We start from the raw sequence: 16,687 nt of genomic DNA, 5'->3' as shown, positions 1-16,687 counted from the left end.
GTCGGTCCTCCTTACTATCGTCGCTCGAAATTGGAGGCCACCAGTCCTCTTCAGTTTTGGACTCAAGTTCCCGTACACTTGTCTGTATTGTACACGATGCTGTCTTATACGCTTTTGGTTGTGTACTGCGGTTACCATACGAAGCATTCCTCTGATACTTGGGTACAACGTAGTATTTCATCAATGAGGGATTTTTTTTTGCGAAATAGCCAATAGGAGACAAAATTGTCTGTCACGTTACTGTACGGATGTTGAAGAGTCTTGAGTGCCGTTGACTGCGTGACGTCGGGGAGACTATTGCGGAAGAGAACGTGTGTAGCTATCAGCGATATTCTGGCTCGCCTTTTTTCAATTCTTGGCGGCTCAGTTACTGAACTATTTGACAAATGACTGGCCAGAAGTGATATGGTTGCCTTTACATAGTTTAGTTAGCACATGATAAGCAAACACTGATATAATGTAGTGGGCAGTACGAACAGTCAACGTTTTTGTACCTCGTTTCGGACCAAAAGAAAAGCTGAAATCACATTGCACAGTTTATTTCTCGACAAAAATAATTTCGTTTTAAGTACTATTTCTTACATTCACAAAATGCTTCCTAAATATCGTGACATCGGGAAGCCGAGAGACAAACTTTATAGCCTGGAGAAAATAATGTTGCGCTGTGAGTACCATGGTCGTCAACAATCGTTGAGAGTCCAGCTGAATGTTGTTTGCTGTTAACCTCTCACGGAATTTTATGAAATGTCAAGAGTGTATATACACTCTATTGACCGCTGAGAAATGTCCCTGTCCATTGTAATGTAGTGTTTGTAGTATTGTGAATGTTTGTGAAATAGAAGATAGGGAGAGGCTGATATTTTTTGCCGGTTCGAAGCCTACTCTAAGCAAGCTTCAGGCATAAAATTCCAGATCGATAGTCGTATTACTGTCTACACCTACAGTGTCACAGTAGGAGCCGATGTCGCAAACGCTGGTCTAGCGGTGGTGCGAGAGGCGAAAGTTCGCTAAGGACGAAGAGAATTTTCGTAGCCAGCAGGCTGCAGGGGACGGATAGATGATGACGCAATGAATTACATTCCATTGTATAACTACTATCAAATGGTCTTCCTATTTGATCTAAATACGAAATATGGGAAGACTGACAGCTTTTTCAAGATTTCAGCGCTTTTCTCGAAGGCCGGCTGCTGTGACCGAGCAGTTCTATGCACTTCAGTCCGGAACCGCGCTGCTGCTACGGTCGCAGGTTCGATTCCTGCCTCGAGCATGGATGTGTGTGATATCCTTAGGTTAGTTAGATTTAAGTAGTTCTAAGTCTAGGGGACAGATGACCCCAGATGTTAAGTCCCATAGTGCTTAGAGGCTTTTGAACCATGTTTTCTCGAAAATGTCTCATAAGGGTAATGGTTATCCCTCCGACTGATATGGAAGATGAGGTCGGCAGCACGCTTACTGCTATTTGCGAGGAGCAGATTATGTGCTGGAACCAACTTTCACACTCTACTCATCAACAGTAACATGAACTGAATGCAGTACTATAGGCGAGCTCATCATACTTAACGACACAAAAAGTCTCACTTAAGATTCAGTACTTCATCTTCGTAATGCGTAGATGCCGATTATTGTGCGAGATAAAGTATTTGTAATTTAGACGACTGAATCCTCGGAGGAAATCATTTGAAATTTCAGACATTTTACGACCACACCTGTTCTGGTGTTGACGACCAAATACTGATGCTGAGATATTCTTACGTCACTAGAGTTTGAGCGTCGGCGCGGTGCAATGCTTTGGACAACATTGTTACGGTGTTGGATGCAGTCTTAGACAGCACAAATGTATAGTTTACTACTGGAGTTGTACTTACGCAAAATAGCTGCAACGTGAATATAAATGGTATACTTTTACGAAAAGAGTCGTCATCTGATCATCGACACCAAAAGGAAAAATAGATTAGAACGGACTTAGAGGAAATGCTAGACTGAAACCAGGGGAAAAAATCTGTTTCAAAATGCACTTAAATCGAACTTACATTGATACCCATCAAGATTTTTGTGAGATGTACGCCGTCTTATAATGGACATTGCTTATGTATTTGTCGGTGCTAGATGAAAGCATAAAAACAGTACTTTATTAATTCACATTGTATCATAGAAGAGCCGCGTTTTCAAGACTGAACGAGAAGCTTCTTGGTAATACATTATACCAAAAAGTAACAGCGCTCACGCAAAACACAGGGCTTTGCTACACTATCATCGACGGTAAGCTGACAACAGGTGAAATCAGCTTGTATTCCCAACATTGTGAAATACCAGTAGAATGTCACGAATGTGTTACCAGTGCGACAACACGTCCCTACTCCCTGTATGTTTCACTCCCTACTCTCGTTATCATCAGTAACACGAATAGCACGCAATACACTACATGTATTCGTCGCAATCACCTACACAAGAAAGTTTCACTTGAGGCGCAATACTCCGGTTTCTTAACGTATAGGTGCAAGTGGTATAATATTATATTTGAGGATGTTTCCATCAGTAAAAGAACGGCAGATGCTACCCCTATCCTTCTCCAAAACGACCGCAAATAATCCCAACGGCAGTGGGAAGCTATACTCATAAATATGAGCCATGTATATTCATTCCTTAACGACTGACATGATGCAGTTATTAGGTTTCTTAAAATTCCACTATAGAAAACCCTCTGCATGATTTATTTCGAAAAATCCATTGTCCATTTCCTAGCCATTCTTGAGATATTTCAAACTGACCTCCGTCTCCAACGACCTCGTCATCGACGGGCCGTTGAAACATGGTCTTCCGTTTTTTTCTATTGAACTGGAAGTTAATGGGGCGTTGAATCCTAACAAGGGAAACTCCGCATCGCACTTTCCTCAGATTTAGTGGTAAAATGCCCCAGTGAACAGTCCCTCAAAAATTAAACACAGATCAAGGATGATACAGGAAGAAGGTGTACTGAACTGTGAGAAAAGAAGCAAAATAGAAACACTGAACGGTCCAAGCTCAAGATGTGCAACATTGAGCGGATTGCAAGAAGTGCGCCCTAGTGTTTGTGTGGTCACGGTGCTGTACTGTAAAGCAAGAGATCCGGTTTCAAATCTCCCTCTTCTCCTATTTTCCTTTTTCTCGCAAAATTATGAACTTTCTGTTCGATAATTACTGTGTCTGTTGTCCTTCTGTAGTCTTGACAATTGCCATGCTATACATTGGTTATGGAATATGAATGATACGCTAAGAATATATTACCGTCGCAGTTAAATGTAATGAACAGTGAGAGAAGGCGAGGGTCACATAGACCTCTCACACAAATGAAAACAACAAACAAATGCTTGAGATGGACAATGGGAGTCAGTTGGCGTACACGGATGACGAAATTACACCACGCGTTACAAGAAAAATAACTCAAACAGAAGAATGAAGCCAAAGCACAAAAATGTTCAATAAAATCGAGGATTTTTGAGGCATCAGAAGAGAACATGCAACAGAAGGGATTATTTATCCAGAGGGATCACACGAACGCATTATCGCGAGCAACGCTTCAGTCTTGAAGAAAATACCTGAAAAGCAGTAATTAATTTCAAAATACCATATTCAAATCAAAATAACAAAATACGTTCATCATAAAATCTGGCAAAAGGATCCATTTGTGTATCCAGGACTGGACTTAAAAAAGAAAAATAAAGATATGAAAACTTTTACCCTACGCTACAAACAAGAAAAAAGTCGTCAAAGATGATAAGTCTTCAGTCATCAAACACACACACACACACACACACACACACACACGCACACACACACACACACACGCACGCACACGCACACAATCGTCAAAGATGACAAGGCTTCAGTCATCATACACACGCACGCATGCACGTACGCAATCTTACTGACTTGTTAATAATGAGGAAAACAGAGACACGGCAAGTGCCATAACAAACACGGCAAATGGCATAACCCGATTTCCCAAAAACTTCGATCACTGGAAGAGGAGTAAAAATAAGCGAACAGTGTCCCTGCTTATCCGTATTCAACCGTTCCAGAGAAAATGACGGTCAAAGTTATCGAGGTGCTTTATGTGCCTTTTAGTGAGTAAACAGTTCAGCAGAAGTGGTGGTACAGTAACGTGCGTCGCGGCATTTTAATTTATTTTTTAATATTTATCTACCCATGTCCAAATAAGATTACTTCAGCGAACGTTTTCCAGTATACATTGCAATAACGTTGTTCTTATTGGTCTACTAATCGTGTGTCTGTTGGATGAATTTTAAGAAGGAATGGAGAAATTATTTGAAATTGTTTTCGGTGAAATTCCGATAGCGTATCTGGACTCTGAATGAACAGCAAGAGCCAGTTTTCCGAAAAGGACACGTTATGCATGCTTTCCTACGAAATTATTGCCAACGCATGAAATCTTCAGCAATATTAATGACGTTTCCTTCCAGAGAAAGAAGAAATGTCGCTGCGACAAATCTGCCTTCATGTGATGCTCGTATTGTCCGGGGTTCCTGTCTTTCGAATGTTTCTACAACTGGTACCATCCAAGTGAATGCAAGAAGGCTTCCTTAAGAATTAATATAAGAATTAAGAATTGATATAAGAATGCAATAAGAGAATACGAGAATTTAAAAGATTTGTAAGTGCTGTAAATACCGTGGACACATATTATAGTATAAATGGATGACCTTATTGTGTAATGTTACAGGTAATATAACGCCCTTGTACCCATAACATGATAAGCAACATTCGTGTAGTAACCCTCTACGGACAGGAGTAGATAAATGAAAAAATAAGATAAAATAAAATAATAATATGGGATGCGAAATGCGAGGCAGTGACGCTAGCTAGCCACTATGCCAGCAGTTAGGCTGATGTTGTCGTCCGCTAAAAGGCATCTAAATTATGTCGAAAACTTTGACGGTCGCTTTCTCAGAGACGGTTGAGTATCTATGGATACGCCGAGACACTTGTTCACTTGGCTCCAGGCTAGCACTGCGCGAAGTTACTGGGAAATCGGGTTACGGCGCCGCGCGGTCTCAGGCGTCTTGTCACCGTCCGGGCGGCTCCTCCCGTCGGAGTTTCGAGTCCTCCCTCGGGGATGGGTGTGTGTATTGACCGTAGCGTAAGTTAGTCGAAGTTAGATTAAGTAGTGCATAATCTTAGGCACCGATGACCATAGTAGTTTGATCCCATAAGACCTTACCACAAATTTCCAAATTTCGTGTTATTGCACTTGCTGTGTTCTCCTTGTAAGCGACAGAAAACAACCAAATTTACGTTCGAAAATCATATTTGGATAGTTGTACTGGGTTTTACCGTCTCGTAAAGAGTAAGAACTTCAAATATTGTACTCTTTTTGATCTGCATTGAAAAAGAACAAATCGCTACAACAGAATTATGGAGCAGCAATGCAATTTCTCCTTAGTTATAATCAGCTTAGACTCGACAGACGAATGGAAAAACTAGTAGAAGCCGACCTCGGGGAAGATCAGTTTGGATTCCGTAGAAATGTTGGAACACGTGGGGCAATACTGACCTTACGACTTATCTTAGAAGAAAGATTAAGGAAAGGCAAACCTACGTTTCTAGCATTTGTAGACTGAGAGAAAGCTTTTGACAATGTTGACTGGAATACTCTCTTTCAAATTCTAAAGGTGGCAGGGGTAAAATACAGGGAGCGAAAGACTACTTACAATTTGTACAGAAACCAGATGGCAGTTATAAGAGTCGAGGGACATGAAACGGAAGCAGTTGTTGGGAAGGGAGTAAGACAGGGTGGTAGCCTGTCCCCGATGTTATTCAATCTGTATATTGAGCAAGCAATAAAGAAAACAAAAGAAAAATTCGGGGTAGGTATTAAAATCCATGGAGAACAAATAAAAACTTTGAGGTTCGCCGATGACATTGTAATTCCCTCAGATACAGCAAAGGACTTGGAAGAGCAGTTGAATGGAAAGGAGGATATAAGATGAACATCAACAAAAGCATAACGAGGATAATGGAATGTAGTCGAATTAAGTCGGGTGATGCTGAGGGAATTAGATTAGGAAAGGAGACACTTCAAGTAGTAAAGGAGTTTTGCTATTTGGGGATCAAAATAACTGATGATGGTCGAAGTAGAGAGGATATAAAATGGAGACTGGCAATGGCAAGGAAAGCGTTTCTGAAGAAGAGAAATTTGTTAACATCGAGTATAGATTTAAGTGTCAGGAAGTCATTTCTGAAAGTATTTGTATGGAGTGTAGCCATGTATGGAAGTGAAACATGGACGATAAATAGTTTGGACAAGAAGACAATAGAAGCTTTCGAAATGTGGTGCTACAGAAGAATGCTGAAGATTAGATGGGTAGATCACATAACTAATGAGGAAGTATTGAATAGGATTGGGGAGAAGAGAAGTTTGTGGCACAACTTGACCAGAAGAAGGGATCGGTTGGTAGGACATGTTCTGAGGCATCAAGGGATCACCAATTTAGTACTGGAGGGCAGCATGGAGGGTAAAAATCGTAGAGGGAGACCAAGAGATGAATACACTAAGCAGATTCAGAAGGATGTAGGTTGCAGTAAGTACTGGGGGATGAAGAAGCTTGCACAGGATAGAGTAGCATGGAGACCTGCATCAAATCAGTCTCAGGATTGAAGACCACAACAACAACAGACTCGACGTCGCTAACCTGATTTGTAACCAAATGGACGTTTAAGTTCAGGACCATCGATGATAGTTGCATCCAGTTGAGAACAAAACACTTTTATTTAATAGTTACATTATTTCCTTATGTGACCACAGAAACGGCGGGTATTTGAAAAATCGTCGTAATAACGCAAAATGATGATTCTGAACATAAAAACTGGCTCTGAGATTTATTCAACTATGATATCGGACTCAAAGTACACCAAACAGGAGCTTACTAAAACGGCCATTAGCGCAAAGAATTGCGAATCTAGCAATAATTTATTACAAAATTACCTAGGAAAATATTTCTGTCACAGTTTGTCTCAATGCATAGCTCGTACCTCCGCAAAAAAGACGAGATTTTTAAAGATTTTCATTCGATGGAGAAGCATGGCGGCCGTCTGCAGTTTCTCGGTGACACTTCCCTGAAAATGTACGACGCCCTCTACTAACTTTCCTTGCGCCTGAAGCCTACTTCCTTCGGAACGCTTCATACAGCCACGAATTCATTATCTCTGTTACCTGTAACTTATTACCAGTAAATTATTAGCTAAATTTGGAGTGTACTCCGCTACTTATCGCACCTTTTTCCTTATTATTGTTTATCGAGTTTTCTTTCATGTTACAGGAACTAAAACCGTGAGCTACCGGCAGACTCTAATAACCTTTCTGTCTTAGCAGAGATGTGTTCTTATGTACCTGTGAGAAAGTTATCAAGTGTTATGCGGCCTTGCCGCAGTGGTAACACAGGTTCCCGTCAGATCACCCAAGGTAAGCGCTATCCAGCTGGGCTAGTACGTGGATGGGCGACCAGCCGGTCTGCCGAGAGCTGTTGGCAAGCGGGGTGCACTCAGCCCATGTGAGGCAAACAGAGGAACTATGAGAAGTAGCGACTCCGGTCTCGTAAACTGACCTAGGACCGGGAGTGTTGACCGCATGCCCTTCCATATCAGCATCCAGTGACTCCTGTGGGCGTAGAATGATACAGCGGCCGGTCGGTACCGTTGGGCCTTCATGGCCAGTTCGGGCGGAGTTTAGTTTATTTTTTAATGGTTGTTTCGACATTCTTTTAACTTTGCGAATTCCAGCCCTACGCATTTGTTTAGCATGGCTGTTGTAGTTGTACTTTCTTTATTTCATGACGAAGTTTGAAACTGATGGAGCACATTTACTTAAAATTTTACCTACTTGTAAACAAGATGTTAAGCTCTCCACTACGCTGCTATGGTGTTAGACGTGGATTACACATTACGTTGGTTCATCGGCTGATTCCTCTGTCACGGACGACGTCAGTGAACAATATCGTTATTTGAACAACAGGGAACTTACCACGCTTGTCTCAGCCTTGGGTAAGACATTTCTTTGTCTATGAAACACCATCAGTCACAGTAAACAGCGATGATGGAGTAGGATAGGAAAAATATTCGTTTCAAATGTTAAGATCTTAGAATTGACACAACCGTGGCTTTATACACGTATGTAACGAGTCACATTCAAATGCAGACCAGCATAATAAATAATTTTACTATATCTACACTGAGACAATCTCCAAGAATCCAATTAAGGAAAGAAGAAGAAAGGACGGATGCTTAGAAGGGAAACTTCCCATAGCAACCACCGTACATACCTCCTAATTGTTCTAAACAAGTACCACATGTCATGACGGTTGCGTTCCGTTGTAGAAGTGTTGACTCTTGAATTTTTTGTTATAACATAGTCCAAACCCTTTTATTTCACATGTAGCCGCCCCAAGAGATGGAGCCATATTTGCCCTCTAGAGGTGAATTTTAGTGTTGACATTCAGATCATTACTTCGAAAGAAAGTATGAGCGGTAGCATAATTTCCAAGGCAAGCTTTCTTCTTTGCTGTGACATGCTGGGTGTAGTGCAGTTTTGTGTCCAAGTGCCTAAGTTTTTACTTACGGCTACCATGGTATCGGTTGGTTGTCAATTGTGAGCCTTGAATTCAGTAGGGTCGTCGTTTCGTGAAGAAAATTCCAATATTATCGGTAAGGTTGATAGTTACTTTGCTTAATTTTGCAAACTGCCCCATGGATTCCAATTGATGCTGCGTTCTAGAGATGATATGGCCTAGATTTTGGCCCATTGTGAGGTATGGCGTGCCTTCTGCATAAAGGCTCACAGAGACGTGCTGTACCGGTGGTCCATCATCCTAGTATAATACTGAAAAGTGATGGGGATATGATAGATCTCTGGGATGTGGCACGGTAGCAGTTTTCTATCCAGACTTTTAGTCCATCGATCCTGACGTAGATTTTCCTTTCTTGTAGGTAACTGTCAATAATCTTAATAAAGCAGTCGGCGAATGGGGTGTCCTGAAGGAGTATCATTGATAATATTTCTAGTTAGACTTTATGGTAAGTTTTTCCTGAATCTAGGAATACATCTTCTTTCAGTTTTTGTTTATCAAATTTGTCTTGGATCGTCTCTGTTATCGTAGGAACTGCATTTCGGCTGAAATTTGCTTTGCAGCACAGTACGATAAATACTTATTTGGGTGGATGTCCACTGTCTCTCTACGAGCACTGTCGCGGTAAAGTCACTTGTATCAAACTATCGTACGTTACACGCAATTTCGTATGACACTTCTAGGTGATTCTATTGGCGCGGAACGTGCCCATTGTTAGAGGTAAAGGTAATTGTTGGTCAATCATGTTTATTAAATGCATCATCCGAATAAGGAAACAGTCATCAAAACTGGGGTGACAAAGCTCACATTCGAGATGACGGAGCTCCTGCGCTCTCGGATTCCACGTTGAACTTCTTATTGAAAACTGCACCAATCGTTCTAATAGATGCATGGCTGCTCAACGCAGTCATTTTCTTTAAGTCATCTTCCTGCAAAAACATTAATTTATACTTTTGTACATTATGGTTATGGAATATTGCTACTGTGATGAATAAAGTTTTCCAGAAGTTACTGCAACCAGTCGCCTTTTGTGATTTTTCACCTTCCATTTGCCATGGCCGGTTTCGAGTCTCCTAACGGTTCCTCATCAGATAGTATACATTTATTGAATGTTTGGAGCACTGTGGGGGTCGTGTAGCCGTGGAAAGAGATAAAAAACGATACAAGAAAGCATGAATGTCACGAGAATTATTTTCATCGCGAGATAGACTTAAATACATTGTAAGTAATGCCTTTTATTTAAACCGTGAGGTCGGCTTAAAGGCAGTACTTACAGTCCCTTTAAGTCGATCTCCTGATGTAAATAATTCCTGCTATATTGAGTGCTTCCTTCTTTCGTTTTTTATGTCTTCCCATAGTTACGCGACTCACACAATGCTCCAACCATTCCATAAATGTGTACTATCTGATGAGGAACCGTTAGGAGACTCGAAACCGGTCATAACAAACAGAAATTGAAAAATCACAAAAGGCGACAGTTTGCAGTAATTTCTGGAAACCTTTATTCATCAAAGTCGTTATGTTCCATATCCATAATAGATAAACGTTTTAAATTAATGTTTTTGCAGGACGATTCGAAACTGTTCACGGTAAATAGGAACTGAAGAATCACAAACGGCGACTGGCAGCAGCAATATCTGGAAATCGATATTAATTTAGGTAACACAATAGAGTGTTGCAACAGACTGAGTCATTAAGGCTGAGAAAGGGGGGAAAAGATGAGCGTCTGCGTCGTGTCGGCGGCGTTGTTCCTACGGATGGGATTGAGAACCAACTCGGATTTGACAATGATTTGACTAGGAATCGGCCGTGTTTTTTCCACAGGCATCAGCCCTGCATTGACCGCAATTCACCTGCGGAGGGAACGGAAAACCAAAATTTGGATAGCTGGACTGAAATCCGATTCCCCCAAATGATAGAATGCAGAACTATTATTCGTTGTCCGAAAGATCGCATAATGCATTTATGGACGATAATAAAAAAGTATTTATTTACAACTGAAAAGCATCATTCGTTAAACAGAGCTAGTAATTATTTAGAATTGTTATCCATTTTCTAGAATGTGAGTTTCAAGCTGTCTTAGTCTCCGAAAGTTGCTTGAAGAAATTTGAAAACTGATATACGTAAAATATAAATGTCTTTATGTGCTTAATAGATTGCTGAGGAAAAAGTCATTGAGTGGAAGTAAGTTGACTTTATTATTCCAATATTATGCGAATCGGACATCGCAGTCATCAGATTTCCTGGAACATCATGTTGCACATAGGTACAAAATTTGCATGTTGTTGTAGTAACGATCGTAAGCAGACTGAATGTCTTCTTTATTTAACAGTTCTTCCGTCACCAATTTGGTATTGGAGGGCAGCATGGAGGGTAAAAATCGTAGAGGCAGAACAAGAGATGAATACACTAAGCAGATTCAGAAGGATATAGGTTGCAATAGGTACTGGGAGATGAAGAAGCTTGCACAGGATAGAGTAGCATGGAGAGCTGCATCAAACCAGTCTCAGGACTGAAGACCACAACAACATCAAAATGTTACAGCAGCAATGATAAAGACAGGTAAGGATGACTATACTGGGCACTGTCTTAATTGGAGTCAAGTTCTCTAGCTTCGAGAGACTTCGTTCTGGTTTTTATTTGTTCGTTTGGTAACTACATTAAACTAATACTAGCGGCGTTAGACACATACGGCAAGAGAAAATGATTTCGTTCACGGAGCAAATGCAGTTGCTGCACAAAGCAAAGGGCAAGAATCGGAGTTCACAATGTAATCAGAGTATAGCGTATGAGTCGTGACACTCCCAGAGATTTTCTGTAATTTCTCTACTGCACCGGTGCCAAGCGGCTGGCCTGTATGTATTTGTATATGGAGGGCAGAAGCACAATTAAACTGCGGTCTTATTTCGGAGCTTATATTGGCGTTATAAATTGTATCATCGGTCAGAAGTATTGCCCGAGAATGTCTCTTTTTCAGTTTCCAAAGAATAATTAAATAATGTCACGAACAACAAATGCCCATTTTAGGAATGGCTGCCGGCTGGTCTAACCGAGCAGTTCTAGGCGCTTCAGTCTGGAACCGCGCGACCGCTACGGTCGTAGGTTCGAATCCTGTCTCGGGCATGGATGTATGTGATATCCTTAGGTTAGTTAGGTTTAAGTAGTTCCAAGTTCTAGGGGACTGATGCCCTCAGATGTTAAGTGCCATAGTGCTCAGAGCCATTTGAGCCATTTTTAGGAATGGCTAGTTATACTTTCGGGAATACATGAAAATGTTTGACATTTAGTTCACTCGTAGTGTCTTCGGAACTTCGGCTCTTAACGAGAATCACAAAATCTTAAGCACCATTTCATAATGTTAGTATTGTATAAAAGCGTCTGGACGTTTCCCGGATGCAGATAAGCAATCGAAAACATATTTAATATGACCGACTTAGTTTCCTGCTTCAATTTCTCAAAACTATACATGCCGGCATATTTTTGCGGTCATCTGTTAGACCTAGTAATTATTATCGTCGTTTGCGCGCCGGATTAGCGGAGCGGTCTCAGGCGCTGCAGTCATGGACTGCGCGGCTGGTCCCGGCGGAGGTTCGAGTCCTCCCTCGGGCATGGGTGCATGTGTTAGGATAATTTAGTTTAAGTAGTGTGTAAGCTTAGGGACTGATGACCTTCGCAGTTAAGTCCCATAAGATTTCACGCACATTATTGAACTATCGTCGTTTATAAACTACCAAGGAATTGATAAAATTGTCATAACATAAGAAGTTCGTGAAAGCAAGGAAACGTTCTGGATTGCACTAGGCTACATTATGTTGGTGTGAACGAACTTTTTACGGATAGTGTGAAATGTTTTGTTCTAATATTTTGCGGATAGTGTAAAATGTTTTGTGGTTCAATAAACATGTGTTGTGATAATTTTCATAAAGTAATTGTTTATTTCCATTCACCATGAGCATCAAGTGGATTATAAACACGAGAAGGGCCGATCTCATGGAAAAGAATACATAGTATTTTAAGATATACGCATAAATAAGAACAGAGCTTCGCAGGTGAACATTCTGATACCTTGGAAATAGGAAAGATAAGTATGATAGGCATAGAAGCAAGAACAAATGGGTATGAGCGTTTATAGAAGAATCGCATAATCTCCAAGAATGTAAAAATCATGTCTATTTCTGAGTGTATTAAAACAAGCCCGTATCCGCTAAAACGAACTCGTGAAACGACCTACAATCGGGGCAAAGCATCAGAAAGTACTCACCAAGCACGCGGGTGTAATCATAATCAATTCTTTTTTAACTTAAACACAGCTCACAATTCATGTCTTGTCATACCCATACGATTTTCGACTATACGATTACGACCCTGCTACTCGAAACCATATGTATTACAATTCACTAGTATTTTATTATTATAGATTGATGTTAACTGGAGATGGGACAATACTATAATTACCATTTCCTATTCGTACTGGAAAATTCGCAACCACGTTTAGCGACTAGCAAAAACAGCATTAAAAATAGCAAGTTGTCCGTCGGTTTGTATCATGACATTCTTGTGTTACTACAGGTTGGCCGCTCGGAGTGCTAGCATCGATTCAGCTGTCAATTGATTGCCCTGCAGAATTACGTGACTGTTTGTCTTAAACTGTGATGTAATTGTCCAATGACTGATTGTTGCTTGCATTTCTCACTGTAAAGCTCGGGAGATGTGCCACGGAACAGCGGTCGTGTACTAAAATTCGGAACTATTTCGGGACGATAAATAAATTCAGAGGTGAGTAGATGGAAAGCGATTACGAGTTTTTGAGTTTCTGCAGGTGCTCTCGTCATAATTAGTAAAAGATGAGACGACAATCGATACGTGCGGTTTAAGAGAGCAGAGCGCGCGGAGAGGCATCTGTAGCGGCGCGACGGGCCGAAGGGCGGCGGCGGCGGCCGAGCGCGGCCGAAGCGCGCGCGGGACGGGTACGGCGGCCGCGGCCCAGTCGAACGCCGAGCCCTGAGCGCGCCGGCCGCGATGTGAGTGCGCGCCGCGTGTGTCGTGTGTCGGTGTCGTGTCGTGTCGTGCCGCGCCGCGTCGCGTCGAGTCGCAGCCATGGAGAAAGCCCGGCCGCGCAGCGCGATCGCGCTCTGCCTGCTGTCCGCCGTCTGCGCCCTCAGCGTCGCCGCCACCGCCTTCGTTTTCTACAGGGAGGCCAAGCTGGAGGCGCGCGTCGACGCGCTGGAAAAGGCTCTCGCCGCCGTGCTGGAGGCGCAGCAGCGGCAGCCTCCCGCGCCGTCGCCGTCGCTGACGCTCCAGGCGCTGTCGCGGCCGCAGAGGGACGTCGCCGACGCCTGCGTCTGTCCGCCAGGTGAGGGCGCCGCTCTCTCTCTCTCTCCTCATACTCACACCCACACCAAAAACTTGGATAACGTTGTTTCCTCGACGTATCTGGTTCTTCCCAAAAACGTACTCGTACATAACATTGTATGTAGGTAAACATAGTTTTTTTCTCCTATGTACCACGTGTTTTGATATTGGTTGCACATGTCACGATAGCCGCATGAAATTTCTGAAGAGATTTATTCAGTCCACGAAATTCTCTAACGTCCCATGCATACTGTACAAACAATGGGTATTTTATTCCGCTTTTCATAGATAAAAGCATAACTAACCGACAATTTCCCCCGTAATAGAATCTGTACATTTATCAAAGTTGTAAAATGTGATTGTTAAAGGTAATTCCAACAATTATATACCGTGCGTCTCAAAAGTATAGCATTGACTTTTACATTCTTACTTCTAATTTTTCGTGTATTGCAGTGATAACTTGTTCGGATATCTATCAATCGAATATTATAAGCCTTTATTTAAAGTTGTAGATATTTCACCTGTACAGATGCTGGAAACCTGTCCAAACGTATACAGATTGTATGGACCGCCTGAAAAGTTACTGTGGAGTTCATTACTGACGCCTCTTCTCCGAGCGTTTTCTTATATCCTAGGTTTTATATAGACTAGCTTCACTATGATACATTATTTAGCTGCTACAATCATATCAGGACAGCTCTTTGAACACTGACCTTTTTCAAACAGTCAGAAAACTTTCCTCTGTGAATTCTACCGGGCTGTCAGAAATAAGTGTTCCGATTATTTAATAATCGTCCTCAAAAAATAAAAGCAATATATTTTAAGAATAAATTTTCATGATGTAAGGAAGTATGCGCTGTAATGAAATTTCGCCAAAAGTTATTACCAGAAAACGAAGCAAAGGTATACTGTGACGGTTTTGTCGTCTGAATGTGCCTCTCGACAAAACTCTTGACATTCAGCTTTCCGGTATCTGCCTCGTCCTTCTCTTAACTGCATGAATGCCACGCAAGTTGCTTGAATGATGCCACAGACCATTCCTGTCCTCATTATCATCGATGCCGATCATGTGCTTCGTCTGTAAAGACACATACAGAACTTGTACAACTATCATGCCTTACTGAACTCCGTAGCATCTGTCCTGCTAAAGTTGCTGAGTTAGCACTCCCTGTTCGAAGAATATGACAGAAAGCTGTTTAGCTTTAGTTCCTGTTTGTATCTCTGGTGATGAAAGTTGGTAGCAAATGCAAAGAGCCAGATTTGATTCACTTTGTGGTACACTCTTTTAGTAAGCTAGATATTTGCATGTACCGTGAATCATATTTGCGACAACTCGCTCTGATTTAATGTTTCAGTAGGTTTGCTGCATTTAGCCATTTACACAATGAGTTTTTACTTAATCTACAGCGAAATTTAATTCATTTAATTCTACTCTTTACATATGTTATCAATGCAGAAATTACTTAAATTTCTTTTTAAAATTATACAGGTTCAAAGAGGGAGATGGTCAACGATTTTACTATTGCATACTTTGCTCCTTTTCACGTAAAACTAACATCATTTTGTAGGTAGTGTTATATTTATGGACGGTACCATTATTTCCTCATGTGTTCTCCACACAGTAAAATTTTCAAGAAAGTAAATGTGTTGTGAGGATATTGGTACCATGTCCAGTATTTTAAACTGAACCGTTCTTGGACAGATGCTAGATACTTACCCCAACAAAAAATTTTTGCGAAATGACTGTTTTGTATCTGTTTGTGATACTGGCCCAAAAAAAATTACTCCGAGAGGCATTAATCGATAAAATTAGCAACAGAGCGTAAGAAGGTATTTCTCAACACAATAATTTGAGAAATCTTGTAATGAAGTTTGCTTATAATTTTAACTGTCTTGTTTTGACATATGGCAGAGTTTGTGATTCAGTGTCTCACTAAGCGTTATCCTGCTTTGAAGTTAATTCTTACCATACTGGATAAATAAAACGGAAGAAATTAATCAAGTCATAGAATTTTATAGTTCTTCGTGGGATATTTCAGCAGCTGGTAGATTTCTTTTCCCACTGTGGCCGAGGGCGTACTGTATGAGGCAAAGGAGAGGTTATTGTGATTTTTTAACGGGTGACGATAAAACACATTTCCAGTTTACATAGTAACAGTGTACTTCGTTTTACAGGGGCAGGGTCGCTGTGATGAAAAAGTGATTGGACACCTACATGCATCGCATAAATCAGTCCTCTGTGTAGTTTTGTGGGAGCTTCCATCTGATGTTAATAACTGTCTCGAGCCAGAACAGTTGATGCCGCTGTACCATGCGTGTTGCCACAAAAGGACTTGGCCTGCGCGTATCATGACTACCTCTGTTAAGTGCTGTGCCGGGTGGGTGTAGAATGGGCGCTTTATCCGAGAATCCATTAGGCTGAGTGTTTCATTATCCTTTTCTTCCGATGGGCCTTTAGAATGGAATTCTAATTCACCCCCACTACGTACTGTCCAGTGCTTGATATAGGGGTACAAAAATTCAACTAACTCATTAGGATCGACTGTATGAGTATGGAGTATAGACTTGGTGCTTAAATTATTTACATCAGTTATGCGAAGTACAAATTATATCTACCTTAATCTATGGCGTAGAAGTTTCGCCGAAGATGAATGATCGTTTCGATTTAACGGGTCTGGAACTCTCTTAGATAATAAGGTGGTTCAAAGAGGCCGCCG

General features: G+C 41.3%; 1 protein-coding gene across 5 annotated transcripts in view; it reads left to right on the top strand.

The window, feature by feature from the left end:
- Window positions 1-13,603: 13,603 nt before the first annotated feature.
- Window positions 13,604-16,687, top strand: part of LOC126360585 (collagen alpha chain CG42342-like) — a 1,334,941-nt gene continuing 1,331,857 nt past the window's right edge. For 3 of the 5 annotated variants that reach the window (XM_050007726.1, XM_050007725.1, XM_050007724.1), the window contains exon 1: window positions 13,604-13,971. In XM_050007726.1, the coding sequence (XP_049863683.1) occupies window positions 13,716-13,971 (256 nt within the window). In that variant the 5' untranslated portion in view covers window positions 13,604-13,715. The remainder of the gene's footprint in view (window positions 13,972-16,687) is intronic. The other 2 variants (XM_050007722.1, XM_050007723.1) reach the window with 1 other exon arrangement.

The sequence above is a fragment of the Schistocerca gregaria genome, chromosome 1 (genome assembly GCF_023897955.1).
Source record: "Schistocerca gregaria isolate iqSchGreg1 chromosome 1, iqSchGreg1.2, whole genome shotgun sequence".
NCBI classification, from domain to species: Eukaryota; Metazoa; Arthropoda; class Insecta; order Orthoptera; family Acrididae; genus Schistocerca; species Schistocerca gregaria.
This window is presented reverse-complemented; position numbering and strand designations above follow the sequence as displayed.